This window comes from Cervus canadensis, chromosome 3, assembly GCF_019320065.1.
Source record: "Cervus canadensis isolate Bull #8, Minnesota chromosome 3, ASM1932006v1, whole genome shotgun sequence".
In the NCBI taxonomy this organism is placed as follows: Eukaryota; Metazoa; Chordata; class Mammalia; order Artiodactyla; family Cervidae; genus Cervus; species Cervus canadensis.
The window spans coordinates 83,311,666-83,332,983 of record NC_057388.1 but is presented as its reverse complement, the minus strand read 5'-3'; the positions used below and the strand labels follow the sequence as shown (position 1 = coordinate 83,332,983).

The following is a 21,318-nucleotide window of genomic DNA, read 5'->3' as shown; positions in this document are numbered from 1 at the left end:
AGGTTTCAATCTGAGACAAGTGATTAGTCATCTGAAAATTAGTGCAGAATAGCCAATGAACAAGCAGATAATAGATCAAAGTAAAGACTTCAGCTTCGAAGTGCGAATTTGTCTAATGAGTTCAATGTTAGGGGATTAAGGATTATACAAATTTGACCTCAGGATGGTTTATTTATAGAACAAAACTTTTGTTTTACAGTTGTCAGTCCTTGGCTCACCCAAACACTCATGACTGCATCCTGAGCACAGATCCCAGATCTCATGGGAGAAGGGGTGGAGTGAGGCTTTGAGGGGAGAGAGCCAGCAGGAGTGGATTCAGATATTCTTAGAGCTCTGGCCCTGCCATGCACACAGAGGGACAGCCTACCATTGGCTGCTCCCTAGAGATGCCCTCCTTGGAGCTCCTTAGCCTCCACATGTAGGTCCTGCCCTGTCATGAGTGGTCATAGTGGTTTGGTCACTCAGTCCAACTCTTTGTGATCCCATGGGCTATAGCAAGCCACATTTCTCTGTCTATGGGATTTTCCAGGCAACAGTACTGGAGTAGGTTGCCATTTCTTTCTCTAGGGGATCTTTCCTACTCGGGGATCGAACCTGAGTCTCCTGCATTGGCAGGCAGATTCTTTACCACTGAGCCACCAGAGAGGCCCCACCCTGTCATAGACCCTGGGATAAATCTTGCCTCTAAACTTCGTTTCTCAACCACTATCATGTTTGGTTCCTCATCACCCTTTAGCCACCTGGGGAGGAATGGCGAGGGGATTCGATCACACTGTCTCTTCATTGTTGAGCAGCTAACCATCTCCACCAATTCATATGTATTGAGTGCTTGCTGTTTATGAGCAATGAAGATAAGATAAAGTCCCTGATCTCTAGGATATAGAATCCAATAGGTGAGCAGAAAGATTAAGACATCTACACAGATAGCATATATAATGCAAGGCAAGATGTTTTATGAGACTGTGGAATGTAGAATACAAGAGGAGCAGATGATGGAGGAAGAAGATGAGTTCAGCCTTACATACACTATGTTTGGGGTGCCTGTTCTTTTAAAAGAGTGGATTTATAATCATAAGTGTGGTATCTGTGCTGGAGGTAAGAATTTGGGCATCATGTGGTAAGAGTGGAATTTAAAGATGAGACTTTGGATGAGGTCACCCAGGGAGAGTGTGGAAAAGAATAGATCTCCTTTGAAAGATGCCCCATTCCCCATCTCCTTGGTGCAATAAGTGACTCATCTTTCAAGGTCTTCTGAAGAATGAGTAGACGGTCCCCAGATGTAGAGAGTGGGAAGGGAATCCCAGGCAGGTCGATGGTCTGTTAAAGGTGTGTGTCAAGAGGTGGCATCACTGATTGAGTGAACTGCACGTTGCTCAGTGTGGCTTAAGCACAGGGAGCATGAGGACAGATTGATCTCGGGTGGTCTCAGTCTGCAGTGACTTGAGGCTGGGCTTGGGTTCCCAGGCAGAGATTGAGGCTGAGTCATGGCGGCGAGAGTACCAGATCCTAACCACTAGGCCGGTGGTCTGTGACAGGGCACCTGGCCCTTCGGCTTTGCAGAAAAGAATTCCCACAAAGACGGAAAGTAGTCGCTGATGGCTCAGATGGTAAAGAATCTTCCTGCAATGCAGGAGACACGGGTTTGATCCCTGGTTCAGGAAGATCCCCTGGAGAAGGGAATGGCAACCCACTCCAGTGTTCTTGCCTGGAAAAAATCCTCGGACAGAGGAGCCTGGAGGGCTACAGTCCATAGGATTGCAAAGAGTTGGACATGACTGAGCAACTAACATACACATAGTGAAACAGTAAAAGTATTTATTAGTAGAAAAAAGAAGTATAGTATGTGTAAATAAAGAGAGGAGAGTTGCTGAGTTGCACCCTTTTGGCAGTTTGAACTACTTTTGTGGGGCATTTCTTCCGGGTTTCCTTTGGCCAATCCTTTTGGTTTGTCTGAGTCACAGTCCATATTTGGTGTATCTCAAGATCCTCCCATGAGTTCACACACAACTCTTAGCCAAGATGAATTCTACCACAAAGGCCTATGGGTAGAGCATCCCTTGACACCACTCTCATTTTGGTCTCTAAGGAGCTTTCCTGAGTCTGTGTAGTAGGGGAGGTCTCCTGACTTGGAGAATGAGAAATACGTGGTCTGGGTAGGGCCCAATTTTAATTGTCCTGCTTTTCTTGTCTTGGAATTTTGGTCCACAGGGAATGAGTCGCCAATCACTTTACCCTCAGGGGCCCCATCTACTGCCTGCCTCCAGATGAGGATGAAAGATCAGCAGGGCCACATTTGCCAGGCCAAGGGAGCTGAGCTTTATTCTGTAGAATGTGGGTTATCATGGAAGAATTTCAAGCAGATGACTAATGTGATCAGAATTGCATTTGGGAAAAATGTCACCTAAGCAAGTAGAGAAAAAATGGGTGAGGGAGAATGGAGACAGAGAAACCAGTTAGGAAACAATTGTTTAGGAAGAAACCAGTTCTGAAGCAACAATCCAGATAAGAGATTGTGAGTGACTCCTCAAAGGTTTTAATGGTGGTCCAGGAGAGGATATGACATTTTTAAGAGGAGAAATTCTATGCATGGCCATAACCTGAGGGAAACTCTTGTTAAATTAAAGCTTCTTCTAATCTGCCCCACTCTGACCAGTTTGCATATGCAAACATAAACTGGAGCTGCTCTTTGACAGGGGTTGAAGAGAGTTGAATTTGCTGTGTAAAACAGAATGAAAAGAACTTGGAACTCCCAGGAGTGACTTAGGAGGATAGTAATGAAGACTAATCATGAGAGAAGAAGGAGTGATAAACTAACAATAAAATACAGACTATTATTTTGTAATAAAATGTTAGTGGGGGAAAAAATTCTCCAATAGGGAGTTAGTCCCTCTGTTACTGTTATAACATCTTATGCTTGGTTTGAAGTCACTGTGTCACTGTAATAACAACCTCTCCTTCATTTCCCAAATTTTCATGTAATGTCGAGCCTGTGGAAACCAAGAAAGAGGGCTGAATGTCACAGGTTCATTGTCACATTAGGTCATTGTTGACTGAAATAGAGCCAGGCAACCATAGGTTTGCAAGATGCATGCTTGGTGCATGGAGCCAGAGACAACCATGAGCAGATAAGCCTCTAGCCCCTACCCCTGCATCCCAGGAATTCTCAGAAATCTTTCGACTGTCATGGAGGTGCACTGAGGTTTCCAGTTAACTTTATTTTGACTATTAAATACATGTATATGGCACATACAGTCCTCACTGGTGGCTCAGATGGTAAAGAATGTGCCTGCATTGTGGGAGACCAGGCTTCAGTTCCCAGGTTGGGGAGATACCCTGGAGAAAGCAATAGCTAGCCACTTCAGTATTCTTGCCTGGAAAATCCCAAGGACAGAGGAGCCTGGCGGGCTACAATCCACAGGGTCACAAAGAGTCGGACATGACTGAGCGACTAACGTCACATCACATCATATGCACATACATATGTCACTTTTATTTGACATGAGGAAAAATATGTACATAATATATATATGTATTTATATTTAAGTATGTAAATATTATATATAAATAAGATTTTCTCACATCAAGTAAAAATTATAGTAAATACTTGTGTATGTAAATACATCTGGTTGGCCAAAAATGTTCCTTTGAATTTTTCCATAAGAAGGTACAGAAAAACCCAAATGAACTTTTTGACCAACCCAAAATGTATAATACAATATAATATAATGACATACCAGGAATATGTGCCTTTTAGTCCTGAGGTTTGTGGATGCTCTGACCCTCCTCAAGAGGAGCATATCCATTTTCTGAAGCATTGTGATACAGTTGTCATCCTCATGATAGAGTTATCGCACTCTACCCCTCCAACCTGATGTCCATCTTCACAGCTCCCATGGACGTGCTCCCTCCAAGAGCACCAGTTCGAGTGAACACCTTTGAGCTCAGGAACCCACCGAGGCGTTTTGTGCTGCCAACTGGCCCTTCCTTAGTGCAACTCTCTGCTTTGCCACCTGACTCTCCTCTGGTTTTTCTTTAGACATACTCAGCCTCCGACCTTTTCTCGGAGTCACCTCATCCAAACCCCCATCTTTAAGTGCTACTCATACTCAATCCCTGAAATCCTTATTCCCAGCACAAACCTACCCTCCCCATGATCACTACTTTCAAATGGACAGGTACCTCAGACACAACACTGTTTAAAACTGAATGGATCTTCTTCCTCCGATACTTGCTGTATCCTGTTCTCTCATGTTGTGGCACGACTATCCACCCAAATGGCCCAGCCTGGATGTGTGAACCTGGACACCTCTCTTCTATTGCCTCCTGCCTCCCTTCATCTAATCAGTCACTAAATTCTGTGGAGCACGTGCTTTCCCAGTGTCTGCTTTATCTGTTCTGATGTCTTACACCTACACAGTGTCCACAGTAATGCTGTCTGCATTACTTCATTTCTACATCATTGCAGTGGTCTCCTTACTGGTCTTCTTACCACCAGCCTGGGCCTCACTGACTCCATTCTTCTCTCAGTTGCTGTTGTTCAGTTGCTCAGTTATGTTCAACTCTCTGCAACCCCATGGACTGCCATGCCAGGCTTCCTTGTCTTCGCTACCTCTTTGTTCAAATTCATGTCAATTGAGTCAATGATGCCATCCAACCATCTTATCTTCTGTTGCCCTCATCTCCTGCCCTCAATCTTTCCTAACATCACGGTCTTTTCCAATGAGTCAGCTCTTCATATCAAGCAGCCAAAGCCATATTTTTGCAAAGCTGTATAAATATCATGTCATGCTTTTTGAAATTCTTTGATGCTTGCCATGACCCTCAGAATGAATCCCCATTATCAGATCATGAACTCCTTATTGCCAAATTAGACTTAAATTGAAGAAAGTAGGAAAAACAACTAGACCATCCAGGTATGACCTAAATCAAATCCCTTATGACTATACAGTGGAAGTGAGAAATAGATTTAAGGGACTATATCTGATAGACAGAGTTCCTGATGAACTATGGACAGAGGTTCGTGACATTGTACAGGAGACAGGGATCAATCAAGACCATCCCCATGGAAAAGAAATGCAAAAAAGCAAAACGGTTGTCTGAGGAGGCCTTACAAATAGCTGTGAAAAGAAGAGAAGCGAAAGGCAAAGGAGAAAAGGAAAGATATTCCCATTTGAATGCAGAGTTCTAAAGAATAGCCAGGAGAGATAAGAAGGCCTTCCTCAGTGATCACTGCAAAGAAACAGAGGAAAACAACAGAATGGGAAAGACTAGAGATCTCTTCAAGAAAATTAGAGATACCAAGTGAACATATCATGCAAAGATGGGCAGAAAAAAGGACAGAAATGGTATGGACCTAACAGAAGCAGAAGATATTAAGAAGAGGTGGCAAGCATACACAGAAGAACTGTACAAAAAAGATCTTCATGACCCAGATAATCACGATGGTGTGATCACTCACCTAGAGCCAGACATCCTGGAATGTCAAGTCAAGTGGGCCTTAGAAAGCATCACTATGAACAAAGCTAGTGGAGGTGATGGAATTCCAGTTGAGCTATTTCAAATCCTAAAAGATGATGCTGTGACAGTGCTGCACTCAATAGGCCAGCAAATTTGGAAAACTCAGCAGTGGCCACAGGACTGGAAAAGGTCAGTTGTCATTCCAGTCCCTAAGAAAGGCAATCCCAAAGAATGTTCAAACTACCGCCCAATTGCACCCATCTCACATGCTAGTAAAGTAATGCTCAAAATTCTCCAAGCCAGGCTTCAGCAATACGTGAACCGTGAACTTCCAGATATTCAAGCTGGTTTTAGAAAAGGCAGAGGAACCAGAGATCAAATTGCCAACATCCGCTGGATCATCAAAAAAGCAAGAGAATGTTCCAGAAAAACATCTATTTCTGCTTTATTGACTATGCCAAAGCCTTTGACTGTGTGGATCACAATAAACTGTGGAAAATTCTGAAGGAGATGGGAATACCACACCATCTGACCTGCCTCTTGAGAAACCTGTATGCAGGTCAGGAAGCAACAGTTAGAACTGGACATGGAACAACAGACTGATTCCAAATAGGAAAAGGAGTACATTAAGGCTGTATATTGTCACCCTGCTTGTTTAACTTATATGCAGAGTACATCATGAGAAACTCTCGTCTGGAAGAAGCACAAGCTGGAATCAAGACTGCCGAGAGAAATATCAATAACCTCAGACATGTGGATGACACCACCCTAATGGCAGAAAGTGAAGAGGAACTAAAGAGCCTCTTGATGAAAGTGAAAGAGGAGAGTGAAAAAGTTGGCTTAAAGCTCAACATTCAGAAAACGAAGATCATGGCATCTGGTCCCATCACTTCATGGGAAATAGATGGGAAAACAGTGGAAGCAGTGTCAGACTTTATTTTTTTGGGCTCCAAAATCACTGCAGATGGTGATTGCAGCCATGAAATTAAAAGACGCTTACTCCTTGGAAGGAAAGCTATGACCAACCTAGACAGCATATTAAAAAGCAAAGACATTACTTTGCCAACAAAGGTCCATCTGGTCACAGCTATGGTTTTTCCAGTGGTCATGTATGGATGTGAGAGTTGGACTGTGAAGAAAGCTGAGCGCCAAAGGATTGATGCTTTTGAACTATGGTGTTGGAGAAGACTCTTGAGAGTCCCTTGGACTGCAAGGAGATCCAACCAGTCCCTCTACAGGAGATCAGTCCTGGATGATCATTGGAAAGACTGATGCTGAAGCTGAAACTCCAGTACTTTGGCCACCTCATGCGAAGCTGACTCATTGGAAAAGACCCTGATGCTGGGAGGGATTGGAAGCAGGAGGAGAAGGGGATGACAGAGGATGAGATGGTTGGATGGCATCACCGACTCGATGGACATGGGTTTGAGTAAGCTCCGGGTATTGGTGATGGACAGGGAGGCCTGGTGTGCTGCGGTTCATGGGGTCACAAAGAGTCAGACACGACTGAGCGACTGAACTGAGCTGAACTGAACTGAACTGAGTTGTTCAGGGCAGACTATTGTGGCCCTTAAACCCTTCCAGCCTTTTTATTCAGACATAGAAAATTTTATTGAATTTTGGAAATTTGTCTTACCAAGGCATGCCTCTGTGGTTCAGATAGGCATATAATTTGACTGAGAGAAAGCTGGTAAACATGACAGTTTGGTTGAAACCTAATTTCCAGCTTTGGTGTACCATAATGATGGTGTACTCACAAACCCTTGTCTAACTGGGGGATGGCTTCTCAGCTGTGATTTTTTTCAGTCAGTCATTTCTTCTGAGGGCTTTTCAGAAAAGTTAAAAGTCAGAATGACTCAAAAAGATAAGTTGGAACAAACCAAATTCCAAATCAGCAGTCTAATCAAAATCACCTAAATATCCAAGTTATTAAAACTGCTTAAATAAAATACAGTAGGTTATGTGATGGTATGTAAGTTTTATGTGTGTTTAAATAGCAGCAGCAGCAAATATGCATTAAGAAGGGTCTAAAAGGATGTACACTAAAGGTTGTCAGTAATTCTGCATTGGTGAGATTGTGGAGATTTTTATGTTTATTGCCTTATCTGTATATTCTAATTTGTCTTAATGATCACATATTACTTTTGTTAAAGACCATATGGAAACTAAATACTAGGACTATTCTTAATCCACAAAACCTATCAATACTAGAAGAAAGACTGAAATATTAACTCTTCACCAAATTCTTGCTTTTTATAGAATGACATTAACCCTATGATTTTCTATTTTCTGTAATACCCTTTTCTCTCAAGCTTAAATGTCTCTCCTCATTCATCATCCCTACCATTTGATTCCTTTTTCAGCCTGGCGTCTTCTCCATTCTTTTAAATTCTAAAACAAATGTCACCTTCCTTGAGAAGCTTTTCTTGACCCCTTATCTGCTTATGGTCAAGGGTCTATGGTAAACAGTGGCTGGCTCACAAGTCAAACCCATTCAACACTTCTACTGTCCAGTCTGCAGACTAAAGACAGTTTTAACATTTTTTAATGGTTGAAAAAATGATCAAAAGAAGAATATGAGCAGCACATGAAAATTACATGAAATTTGAATTCTAGTGCCTGCAAATAAGTTGTATTAGAATACAGACATGCTCATTCATTTGCATATTATCTGTAGCTGTTTTCACCCTACAATGGCAGGGTTGAGTAGTTGTGACAGAGAACAAGTGGCCCACAGAGTCTAAACTGTTTAAATATGTTATACAGTATCTTAACTATCTCTGGCCCTTTATAGAAATTCGCTAACACCAGTTTTAGAACATTAGGCTTCCTCAGTGCTCACAAAGGACTCTATACCTACTGCAAATTCTGGAAGGAACGAGGATCCTCACGCTTTGGAAGTGAAAGACACTTTCTAATTCAGTTGGTCTCCCCAGCATCAAGCAGAGAGCCTCATCCACAGGAGGCACCTGATAGACACATGATGCCTGAAGGAATGGTGTCAGCTCCCTCCCCTAGACTTGTAAGTGACATGAAGACAGGCAGTTTTATCTCCTTTGTTCACTGCACATCCTCAGTGTCCAGAAGTATTTGGAACATGGCAGGCACTCAGAGAACAATTGTGAAAGTTCAGTCCATGGGTCACTAAGAGTGGGACACAACAGAGCAACTTCACTTTCACTTTTCACTTTCATGCATTGGAGAAGGAAAGGGCAACCCACTCCAGTGTTTTTGCCTGGAGAATCCCAGGGACAGGGGAGCCTGGTGGGCTGCCGTCTATGGGGTCGCACAGAGTCAGACACGACTGAAGCGACTTAGCAGCAGCAGCAGCAATGCCTCGGTACCAGTACCATATTTCTGAGTTTTGTAATTCTTAGGTCAGGTCTTTACTTTTACATCTACTATTTGACGACTGATGAAAACAAAACCCCACCTTCCAAACTTCAGAGAAACAAAGAAAGACAGTGCAAACTTCTCACGAAAGGAAGTAGTTGAGGTCTTTTCAAGAACATATCAATTTACCCCTGTCTGCGGTGCCTCTCAATACACGCACTGCAGTCTGTTTTCACCTCTTCCTCTCCCTTACTTGGAGCAACTACATCAGGGCAGGTATTAAATCATGATCCTGCTGACACTGAGTTATTGAATACCTGTGGCAGCAGGGCTCCAGACGCAGAGTGAGACTCAGCATTCTGTCCCTGTTTCAACCAGGATGAGGTGTACTTTAAGAGATTAATGTGCAGATATAAATCATGGTCTAAACACTTCATCTGGTCTTGGACAGCCCCTCTCCCAGTGAGCTGAGCGCTCTTTATAGGGGATGAACTAGCTAGCTTTCATACCAGCTCTGTGAGTTTGCAGGAACGATGAACTTGGGATTCCTGTTCTGTGCTGAAGAGTCATGACACCTTGCCTGGCTCCAGTGCTGTCTTCTGAAATCACATTCTAAAAGGGCTTTCCTTGAACGAAAAATATGCCAACTTAGTGTCTGACTTTATCATACTTGCCTTATTAGGGGCTTTACAATGTTTTGTAGGTTGAGTATGGGGATCCATTTTGTTAAGTGCCTTATCAGTGCATGCTTCTCTCTCCCGAAGCCCAAAAATTTCCAGCAAGGCAAAAATCTGAAGGAGGAGATATTTGTCTCCCAAACACTCTTGTCTGGTGAGAAGGCCTAGCCAGTCCCCACAGCCTAGCATCTCCTGGCAGTGCGGGAACTAACCTCTTCCTCTTAGCTCTGCACACCCCCTTTTTTCTGGGATTTATACATGGTTTTATCAAAGGATCTATTTATCAGCAACCATTTACTCCTTTGCTTCGTCATGGTGGAGCTGAAAGCTCTTCACATTCAGAAGAGCCCTGTTCTCATGCACACACAGGTCAGGGGAAAGGAAGGTCAGTCTTGGCTTTCTGTGCTAATTCACAATCCCCCTCACACACACACCCATGCTTGCCTTTTAAAAACCTATATTTTAGCTTTTTTTTTTTGCACAACAGCAATGAGCACGATTGTGAACACTCATGAAAAGGGGTAAAATACTGAAGTCACTGCTAAAGGAAACTGACATTCCCACTGTCCTCCTAAGCCTTAGGACTCTGAGTTCAGACGGAAGCAGAGACATGCAGTGATGCAGAAGGAGCATGCATGGGCTTCTGAAACAGTCTCCCATGCATCCCCAGCCCCTCTGAACCTGGGTTTCCTCGTGGATTAAATAGGAAGAGCACCTTTTAAAGTTGTTGTGAAAAGTATACAACTTAGTTCAGAAAAATGTCAGTCACTCCCCACACAAAGTCAGGAAATAATTATTAAATGGGTGACCCAAGAGCTCACCAGGACCTCTGTCATACTCTGTAGGACACAAAGGAAACATTGCTAATCAAAGACAATACGAAGGACTTTAGAGGAGATTTGTAGCTTTCATAAGCTGGAGTGCAGCACCAGGTGGAATGAAGGTAATCTCTGACAGATCTTTCTCTTATCTGAAAACCCAGATCTTTCTTGAATGAAAGAGAGATGGGGTAGGATGATTGCAAATGCATGTGCCCTTGTCCGTGGATGTACGTAGTGGACGCTGACATCACCACTATGTAGGCAGAGCACAGAGATGCACTAAACTCAAAATCCCCAACCTCCAGGATATAATGCCTGATGATCTGAGGTGGAGCTGATGTAATAATAATAGAAATAAAGTACATAATACATGTAATGTTCTGTAATCATCTGGAAACCATCTTCCCCTCTCCCACCCCCTTCCATGGAAAAATTGTCTCACATGAAATCAGTCCCTGGTCCCAGAAAGGCTGGGGACCGCTGCACTAAACTGAAGCTTATCACAGCAAGAGCTCAAAGGAGACCTGAGTGGTGACTCTTTAGCATTACCCTCAAGACAGCTCTGAATGCAGGGGGCCTATCTTCCGGGTGTTCCCTTCGCACTTGTTTCATCTCTACCAAGAAACTTTCTAATTTGCCATTTTTTCCAGAGATAGTTAACTTTAATTATAAATGACTGAACGACTTCTGGGTGTCGTTGGGAATGGGGGAGTGTCAGTTGACATCATGGGTCCAATATTCATGCCTCTAGGATGACAATGGTCAAGTTGGGTCTTTTCCCAAGCTTTTATTGGTATCTCACTACCAAAAAGACCTTTAAGAAGGTCCTTGATTTCAGACCTTTAGAGAGAGCTCTGAATATTAGTTTGCTTAAAAAAACCCAAAAATCTTCAATCCAAATTTATTAGGATTACAAAAATAACAGCACATTTCATGAACTCATTATAGCTCAGAGTTACCAACACATCCAGAGCATGTTTAAGTAAACTGCTTCTTGTCAATACAAATCTCATGACATAAAAAAGAAGTTTATTTTAATATTTACAGAAGAAACATGCTGGTAGTTTCTTAACATTCTGTTTGGAATTAATGGGTGAGGCTATTTTTAAAGTCAGAGAACATCTCCAATTGAAGAAGGTATTTTAGAAACATCTCACAATACATTTTATCTAATACCAACTGAATAATTCTGCATCCTCTTCTAAAATTCAGGCTTTTATCGCAGAGCTTCTGGAACTTCCACCTACAAAAATAGGGGATTCTCTTTCAATAAAAACAATGAAAATGATAAAGTGGAAAAAAAAATCTGTCCAGTATGACTTTAGCAGTATTTTCTAGAAAGAACTCAGATTGCTGTGAGTGCATGTGTGCTAAGTTGCTTCAGTTGTGTCCAACTCTTTGAGACTCTATGTTCTGTTGGTCCACCAGGTTCCTCTGTCCATGGGATTCTCCAGGCAAAAATACTGGAGTGGGTTGCCATGCCCTTCTCCAGGGGATCTTCCCCAGGGATTGAACCCAAGTGGTCTCTTACCTCTCTTACATTGGCAGGTGTGTTCTTTATCACAAGTGCCACCTGGGAAACCCAGATTATTGCTGGGTGATATTCAAATTTTTTTATTATAAATTAGGTGTTAAATCACTTGCAAGAAAGAAAGAAAAGAAAGTGAAGTCTCTCAGTCGTGTCTGCCTCTTTGTGACCCCGTGGACTGTAGCCTACCAGGCTCCTCCATCCAGAGGGATTCTCCAGGCAAGAATACTGGAGTGGGTTGGCATTTCCTTCTCCAGAGGATCTTCTGGACCCAGGGATCGAACCCGTGTCTCCTGCATCGCAGGCAGATGCTTTAACACTCTGAGACACCAGGGAAGTTCAGTCACTTGCAACTCGGTGGTAAAATTTTTGTCAACTGATGAATCTGTTTTGGAGAGATATACCCTGATTTCTTATTAAAGAAATTGGGTTTTTTTTTTTAGGTTGAAATGTCTTAAGGTGAGCCTGGCCCTCAAAAGACTGAGATGCCAAGAAGGTGGACCAAGCACATCTCTCAAACAGAAATGTGCTCTCTCAAGTGACCTGCTCTTGATACTCCAGATTTGGCAGCCTGCTCTGGCCTATACTGAAAAGTGTTAGAGAGGTGATTTGGTACCCGAGTGCGGTGGAGGCTGACTCCTACGCTAGGTGCTCGCCCCAGTCTGCCCTTGGGTTACTTACCCGCCTTAGCTGTTTTATGCTGCTTCCCCGAATAGCTTCCATGAGATTCTCATGAGCTGATCTCTGTGGGGTAGACGGTCGGGAACTGTCTTCCATTTTCTTCTCCTGCACCGACCTCAGGGAATTTTTAATTTCCTTTAGGATATTGTTTGGCTGTTTCTTAGCCTTTTTCCCTTTTTTCTTTTTCTGTCCGTTTTGTAAGGCCCGCTGGGCGCTCTCCTGCTGTTTGATGACTTCCGCGATGTTGCGGGTGATGAGCTTCTTCTCTGGGGGCGGAGGCGGGGGAGGCGGAGGTGGGGGTGGCAGCCTTTGGGGAGCAAGGGGGGGTGGCGGTGGGGGTGGGGGAGGGGGCGGGGGCGGGGGCGGGGCCGCCGGAGACGGAGGACGGCTCCTCACAGTTTGGACTTTCTTGGGGAGTTTGGGGGAAGACCAGGGGGAGTGCTTGGGAGATGCGTACGGTGAAGAGCCTGGCGTGCCCCTCCGCCAGACTTTGGTCCTAAGGTTGGCTCCTCCGTCGTACCCCTCCTGCTGTTTCTGCTCCTGCATCCGCTTCTGCCGCTGCTTATCCATGTTTCTGGTCAAGAGGCTGGTCATGCTCATTCTTGGTCCTGGCAGCTCGAAGTGGTAGCCCAGCCTCAGAAGCGTGGTGTTCTCCCTCAGCAGCTTGACGATCTCCATCTCCACCTGGCTGCCCATGATGTGCCTCTGGTTGTGGAAGCGCAGCTCGGTGAGCACGCTGTTGTGCTGCAGCGCCCTCATGATGGCCAGGATGCCCTTGCCCGTGATGAAGTTGGACTCGATGTTGACGCTGGTGATGTGCCGGTTGACCCGCAGCATGTCCGCGATGGCCGTGGCCGCGCTGTCGTCGGCGCGCGTGTTGGCCAGGCTGAAGGCCTTCACCACCGTGTTGGCCTTGAGGGCCTCGGCGAAGCGGGCGAGGGTCTGCGAAGTGATGTTCTCGATGTTGTTCAGATTGACTTCCGTGGTGTCGGGGTCGTTGTTTCTAATCTTTTCCAGAGCATCCTCGATCACTGTGGGGTTCCCGCAGGGGTGAATGGCAGCCGGGGGAGACTCCGTGTTCCTTCCGCTGTGGCCGTTAGTCAGATGGATGTTTTCGATTTGACTTGTAAATGTCTTTGGCCTCGCGTTGTCAGAATGGACACTATCGGAATGCACAGATCCGTTCATCCCTTCCTCCTTCGCACCTGTTCTTTCCTCTCCTTCGCTGTCCTCCTCGTCCTCGTCCTCGTCCTCCTCTTCCGTGTACACATCCTCAGAAACCTCACTGTTACATTCTGTAAAGACAAGCTCTTCCTCACTCTCCTCTTTGTCCTCTTCTGCAACCTAAAGAGCAGAGTATCCTCATGAAGTTTGCCGTTTTAAGTGCATTATTAAATTTTACGAAAGTAACACACGGTTTTGCCATATATACATGTACCAGATCATCACGTGGTTGCTCTAAAACTCACACAATGTGATATGCCAATTATATCTGAATAAATTCTTTAAAAAGTAACACACAAGCAAGTAAGACAAAACTTTCTAAGAATAAAAAGTTCGTCTCCAGCTACTAATCTTCCTAGTTCAGGTGACCAGGGATGACATTTCCTTGCATAACTTTCACCAGCTTTTTCTGTATTCTGCAGAATTTTTTTGTATTCTGCAAAATAAATATCCAGAATTCAGTTTATGGAATAAGAGTTTGCCATCATTTTGCCAGTTTTTAACAAATAAGTGGGAGCTTCTGCTCTGGAAAACCCTTGATAACATTTTTATTCTCTTAACCCCCTCTCCTGAAGGACGACTTCTAGTCCACTTACCGTTTAGCAGATTCAGCCGTCCCTTGGGGAAATCACCCTTCTGTCCTTCCTTATTTCTCCATCCCAACATACAAATGACAACAAATTACATAACACATTTATGAGTTCCCTTTCTTTTCTTTAAGATTTTTTTTTTTGAGGGGATCATTTTTAAAAAGTCTTCATGTCGAATTTTGTTCTGTTATTTCTTCTGCTTTGTGTTTTGGCTTTTTGGCCCTGAGTCATGTGGGATATTAGCTTCCTGACCAGGGATCAAAGTCACACCTTCTGTATTGAAAGGCGAAGTCTTAACCACTGAACCATCAGGGAAATCCTTGGGTTCCCTTTCTTAATGTTCAGAAATTCTTCCCCCAGTCTGCCTCCTACAGTCTCTGTGACAGGAGCCCAGAGCCCTCTGCCATGTCCTATGTCCGTGCTTACAGAGGCTGGGCACCTCCCTCTAAGTAGAGCTTGGCACGGGGTCTCAGAGACCACACCACCTGGAAGCTGAGGCTGTCTCTGTCTTTTTCTGGGGAAAGAAACCGAGGGAGCAGGTCAAAACCCATCTCTATGCAGAAACTCACCCTTTGCAGCAAATCAGCTTGAAATCTCATGTTATCACAGGATTAAATGAGATGGGACTTCAGAAGACATGATGTGGGAAAGATAATTGCCTTTGGCACTAACTACATTTCAACCATCATGTGGAACAGCAGAGAACAGTAGAAAAATCTTGAAGCAAGCCACTGCCTCAACCTGATGGTCTTAAATTATTTACCAGGTATCAATTATGAAAGACTTTCAGGCAAACACAATTTCACTTCATCTTGGTCTTTCCTGTTTACAAGACTTTGTACTGAGAAGTTCAGCTGAACCCCCCCCCCCTTTTTTCTTTTCCTCGATATCTTTTCTGATAAAATAAAAATCTGGCAATTGCTGACAGAGTCCCATTTTCCCTAATGCTATCTTTTTAGCCCTTTAGTTTCTCTAAAGCCTGGAGACCCTTTCCTGTCCCCAGAGCCAGAATTCTTCCTCCTACATGGGAATGTTTTTGACCCCAGCCTCCTGCTGCCCAAGGCACGTGGAATGAGCTTTGGAAAACACTGCACTGGTCTCCAAGTTTGTTTGCCCAGTTGCTGTCACGAAATAGCCTCCAGTTATCCGCTTGTTTGGAGTGGCAGGCACCAAGTGATGGCCTGGGGAAGGGGTCAGCCACTCCTGGGATGGCTTGTCCAGTCTTAATTTACTCACTTGTTCAGGAGCAGGAGGGAGAGTGACACTGTGTGTGTGTGTGTGTGTGTTTAGCTGTTTCAGTATTTGGAGGAAAGAGGCCTGTCTCGAAATTCAAGGTGTACTCCCTGTCACACCACTGTTAAATGGTACTCTTCTAGTTTTTCAAAGACCTTTAGGCTTTATCTGGCAAGAGGTGTTTTTTCCCTTAAATATATTTGCAGAGATCATATCCGAAACTCTTATCCAGCAATGAGTTGTCCTGTGACATCTCAGTGACATTTCCTCCAGAAAGCCTTCTTTGACACCTCCTCAAATTATCTTTGTGATGTGATCCCATGATGCTGTAACTCCTCCAATAAAGTACCTCTTTAATTATTTGTCTTTTTCTCCCAAAAGACTGTCTGCAGGGTGACAAAAGGATCATGTCTGTTCTCACCTCACGCAGTGCTCAGCAGGTAGTAGGGAATTCGGTAAAATTTGATAACTGAATGGCTCTAAATTGACATTGGTTAACAGCCTCAGGCTTCCCTGGTGACTCAGTTGGTAAAAAATCCATCTGCAATTCAGGAGCCCTGGGTCCGATCCCTGGATTGGGAAGATCCCCTTGGTGGAGGGCATGGCAACCCACTCTAGTATTCTTGCCTGGAGAATTCCATGGACAGAGAAGCCTGGGGGGCTACAGTCCATGAGGTCACGAAGAGTCGGACACAACTGAGTGACTAAGTACAGGACAGCGTAACAGCCTCTAAGTCAGGGGAGGTCTTGGAGAATAGTACAGATGGCGTGGGTGGGAGGAAGGAGATTGATTGTCCTGGTTTGCCCGGGGCTGAAAGGTATCCCAGGAAACAGAGTTTTGCATTCTAAAATCTACACAGTCCCAGACTAGTTGGGGGATATCTCAGAGAAGAACAGCAGAAGGGAGAAAAGTATCCAGAGAAGGAGGAAGAATGATGTTAAAACATTCATTGCCCACTTTCAAAATTATTCCCGCGTTTGGACTGACTGCAGTATTCCAGATCACCTATCTGCAACTGCTCTGGAGTTAACCCAGATCCCTGCAAGGGCTTCCCTGATGGCTCAGATGGTAAAGAATCTGACTGCAATGCACAAAACTTGGGTTTGATCCCTGGGTTGGGAAGATCCCTTGAAGAAGGGAATGGCAACCGCTTTAGTATTCTTGCCAGGAGAATCCCCATGGACAGAGGAGCCTGGTGGGCTACAGTCCATGGGCTCACAAAGAGTCGGACACAGTTGACTAACACTTGCAAGAATGGGGTTGGGAAGGTCGGGGGTGGGGTGAGGCAGTGAGGCTTAAGGCACTGAAGGGGGTGATAGGGAGAAGCGAATATGGGTACACTCAGGGAATAAATAAGACAACAAAAAGAGGGTGGCCAACCATTTCTCCTCATTACTTCCCTGGCACCATTATATGAAGAAGGAGGCAGTAAGCATGGTTTCCCATTCTGGTTCTGGTTCTACCCATAAAGAGCTGATTTTCTTTGTTGTGTTAGTCACCAAGTCTTGTCCTCCTCTTTGCGACCCCATGGACTGTAGCCCACCAGGCTCCTCTGTCCATGGAATTTTCCACGCAAGAATACTGGAGTGGGTTGCCATTTCCTTCTCCAGAGGATCTTCCCCACTCAGGGATCGAATCCGTGTCTCCTGCCTTGGCAGGCAGATTCTTTACCACTGAGCCAGCAGGGAAGGCTCAAAAAGAGCTGGCTGATTTTAGACAAATCGCTAAATCTCTGGCATAGAAGGTCTCAAGGAAGCTGCAGTAGGGTTGAGCGGTTCTCCAACCACAGAGTATGTCAAAAGCACCGGGAGGGCTGGTGAAGCTGCACAGTGCTGGGCCCCACCCCAGAGTTCTTCATTCGGCTGGTCTGGGGGAGTCCTAGAATGAGTTGGAAGGTCCCAGGTGATGCCGACGTACCCACATTCTGAGAATCGCAGTCTTTGTGCCAACAGGACTGGGTTTGAATTTCAGCTAGAAGCTGTTAATCTCAAATGAGTTTCTTAACCTCTCCCGGTTTCACTTTTTACATCCAGAAGGTGCGAGTTCAGTGAAGTGATGTGAATGTACTTATTGGCACCTATGCCTGACACCCAGCAGATGCTCAAGCTCAGGGAGATGGACCTTTGGGTCTCCAAGGCCTCTTGGAGATGTTTAATGCAGGATAAGTTTGTGGGAGTCAGGTGGACAGAAGCTGTCATTCAATAGGTGTTGGAGATGATTCTCATAAATATTTACAGAGCCAACAGTAGCCTGATAAGCATGACCCCTCATCTCCTCCTCATGGTCTACACCGGGCTGCTCTTCACTTACACCATCACCACCCCCCTCCACCCCACCCACCAGTCAGCTGCTCTGAGCTTTTTCCTGGAGTTGAAATGGATTGACACCCTCCACTGGCAAACTTCTGCTCAGCACTCCTTGTGACTCTAGAGACACCTTGCCAGCAGGGAAAGAGGAGCGAGAGAAAAGTTAACTAGCTGAGAAAGGAATCAAAGTTCATCAACACACAGCCTCTCTAATGGAGCTGATAAGCCATTGGCAGGGCTCAGAGATCAGCAAAACCTTTGGCAGGAGCAGGTGGGTTTCATCAACAGCTGACAACAGGCTTTGTCCTTTGCTTTCCACTCATCTCAAGACGTCATGACATTAAAATGCCTTTGTTGGGTGATCACTCCAATGGCTGTCTGTCCTGGACATTATGAGGCAGTTTTAATCTTTTTTTATTAGGGAAAAATCTTTAAGAACTGTTAGGAAAATGTGATACTTCCTATATGTGACCAGATTTTGGACACACATTTCCACATCAAAAAAAAAAAAAAGACCTTATGTTTGTGGAATAATTGACCAACCCAAATCCTGGCCCATTTTGTGTATTCTTCCTTCTCACCACCCACCTTCAGACCCTCAGGGCAGGTCACCACTGTGGCCTTGGCGAGCCCTGGCCTGATTCTGATGGCCCATTCTGCAATGATTGACATGGACAAAACTCACACATATCTTGCTACAAATGTGGCCCACACACTCTATCATCAAGATCATCTAACAGTTCCTGGATTAGTACTATGAAAGTCTTGCCATTGGCTTCAGGCCATTTTGATCTTAGATGATTCCAGTAGAGCACACAGGTTTTAAACTATTGCTCCTGACCAGTGTTCTTCCACAAATTCAGGAATATATTATTTTGATATTCTTATTGCCATAACTATATTTTCAGAGCTTAGTCTTTTGAACTTCCTTCTGTGAATGATTTATTTGACAAATTCAAATTAACTATTTACTGGGCAGAGAACAAGAACTTAACAGACCTGACCTCTAATAGAAATGCATTTTCTGGTCTCAGAATCACCATTATAAAATAGGAAGGAATCTTAGAAGTCATCCTTGCAGGGATGCTTAACCTGGAGCCTTGGAAGGGTTTCAGGATGTGTGCCATCATTTTGAAATTCTATGCAAAATTTCTTAGACTTTCCTAAGCACACATGCATTTTCTTAGGAAAGTCTTTAACATAAAAATCTCAAAATGGTGTCTGAAGAACACCCTCCATTGATATGAAAGAGAACTCTGCAGAAGTGACTCTCTGTTCAAGGTCTTACAACTTCAGGGCAGAACAGGGATTAGAAATAAGGTGCCCTGACTCTCAGCCCCAAATATTACTCACCACCCCATGTTTCTTGGTGTTGGAAAAAGGAATTAGTTTTATTGTAGCCACCATCACAGTCCAGCAACAGATTACCCACTATTGTCTTTATAGAAGAAAATAAATTTACTTAGCTGCCATATACATTTACTTAACTGCCATATATATATGTGTGTGTGTGTGTATGTATATATGTATAAAACAAGTATACCACATCCTTAACTTATAACTCAAATTAGACTTTTGTTTGGCAAAATATCTAAACCCATACTTTGCTTGTGAATTATTTTCCTCTTGAAGATCCCATCTTTGTCGATCGCAGGACCCCCCAACTAAGAATCTTTCATATAATCCATTAGGTGGTCATAAAAGTTAGATGACTATTTCAGCCTGAGAAAATTTTCAATAGCAGGTGCAAGTGGGTTATAAGAAAAGTGATGAGGAATGAAAAATTAGGAAAAAATTAAAAAGCTTCCTGGGTTCGGGTTTGGGGGATTGGGAATAGCTAAGGAAAAAAATCCGAGAGCCTACCTTTCCACACTCCCCCAGCCTCTCCTTCTCCAAGAGTTTCTGGGACTCCTTTTCCCAATAGGCCATCAGCGCCTCTCTGCTGAATGTCCCTGTGGGGGTTTTCTCGGTCAGACTCTTTTGCCTCATCCCCACCGGGAGGCTGTGATCAGGTTCAATGTCGTCCAGCTCCCTCTCTAGCTCCTTCAGCTCCTCAGCTGACAGGGAAGCCAGGAGTTCGTCCTCATCGATGGATTCATATTTGCTAAGTCCTCTCCTGTAGCCAAAGGTAGACATGGTCCCTGCTTTGTCAGACCCACAAGGAGCTTGGGGAACCAGGCATTCAAGGCAGCCAGCAGCAGGCAGGGAGGAGAGTGGGCAGGCTGGTTAGCAACTGGTGCTGGGAGTGCCTGCGATAGCCTTTTAAGAGCGGTGATACAGGCTGTGACAATGTAGAGAGGGGTGAAGGCATGGGCTGTTTTAAGCATCAGACGTCAGCTAGACATTTGAACACAAAGAATGTCACATCAGTGGTGGATGGAGGTCTCAGAAACCAGTGGGGATTATTCACATACTGGCCAGGGACATATTTAGCTGAGCCTAGTGGCTCATGAGGACAGGCAGACAGGGCTTCAGATAGGAAGTAACCGGCTTCTTACTTTGTTTTCAAACAACAAGAGGGTAAAAATGTATTTCTAAAATGGCTCACTACCACCACCATGGTCATGAAAACATTCTCTTCTTATAATCTTCCAGGATGAGAAATGACTACACATGCCTTTAGAGTAGTTGTTCTAGTTCTCCTAAAAAACATATCGTGGGTTGCATTGATGAGAACAGAAGGTTATAATGATATAGCAATTTTCTATTGTCATTGCATTTTGCAGTTTATAAAGTGCTTGTATGTAATTTTCCTAATCATAAGTCCTGAGAGATGACTTACATTAATTATCTTCCTTTACAGATTTTGGCAAGTGAGGCTCTGAGAAATTAAGTGAAGTCAGACAGCTAGAAGGGCGGAAGCCTTTGCACTCTCTCTCCTCTGCACAAAATGGCTTCCTTCACTTCACCCCTGAATATTAGTAAACAACTTGATTCACAAACAAGACTCCCCAAAAGACAAATAACAATATTGGACAAGATTTATTATGAACTGACACTACGCCAGTCTAGTGCTAAGCATTTTAAACATTTATCTCACTTAATCCCACAACTGGATTTGTGTCTGGGCTGAAAATTGAAGATATGCTAATTTGAAATTATATACCTGCCCACATCTTTATGAATGTGATGAAATACACACACGGTTTACAGGGTTTCATAAATATATCATCCTAGCATACAGATATATGAACATGTGTTAAAATGTATATATATAGAACTGTACATGTATCAACACAAATACATTATATTTTGTTTATGCATTCAGTAGTTGTGAATGTTTGGGTTGTTTCCAGGTTTGGGGAGTTATAAACAGTGTTGAATACTCACTGCAAGTCTATGTAGCCACATGTTTTTATTTCCCTTGGGTAGCTAGTTTGCAGTAGTGGAATTACTGAATTATATGGTAAATTTACTTTTCATGAAACTGCCTAATTATTTTCCAAAATGGCTGTACCAATTTACTT

At 44.0% G+C, this 21,318-nt stretch overlaps 1 protein-coding gene across 1 annotated transcript; it reads right to left on the bottom strand.

Annotated features, from left to right (window-relative positions):
* Window positions 1-11,175: 11,175 nt before the first annotated feature.
* LMOD2 (leiomodin 2) lies at window positions 11,176-20,138 on the bottom strand. The gene is made up of 3 exons (XM_043463613.1): window positions 19,715-20,138; window positions 12,498-13,841; window positions 11,176-11,531 (listed from the first exon to the last, which is right to left on the bottom strand). Exons 1-3 carry the CDS (start codon window positions 19,985-19,987, stop codon window positions 11,505-11,507), a joined length of 1,644 nt encoding a protein of 547 aa, XP_043319548.1. The 5' UTR covers window positions 19,988-20,138; the 3' UTR covers window positions 11,176-11,504.
* Between the last annotated feature and the right edge of the window lie 1,180 nt (window positions 20,139-21,318).

Bases quoted from the DNA above. Each gene is read 5' to 3' on its own strand.
- LMOD2 (XM_043463613.1), bottom strand. From the start codon at position 19,987: ATGTCTACCTTTGGCTACAGGAGAGGACTTAGCAAATATGAATCCATC. The intron at 13,842-19,714 runs GTAGGCTCTCGG...TCTGCTCTTTAG, and splicing joins GGCTGGGGGAGTGTGGAAAG to GTTGCAGAAGAGGACAAAGA. The intron at 11,532-12,497 runs GTAAGTAACCCA...CTATTTTTGTAG, and splicing joins GCATAAAACAGCTAAGGCGG to GTGGAAGTTCCAGAAGCTCT.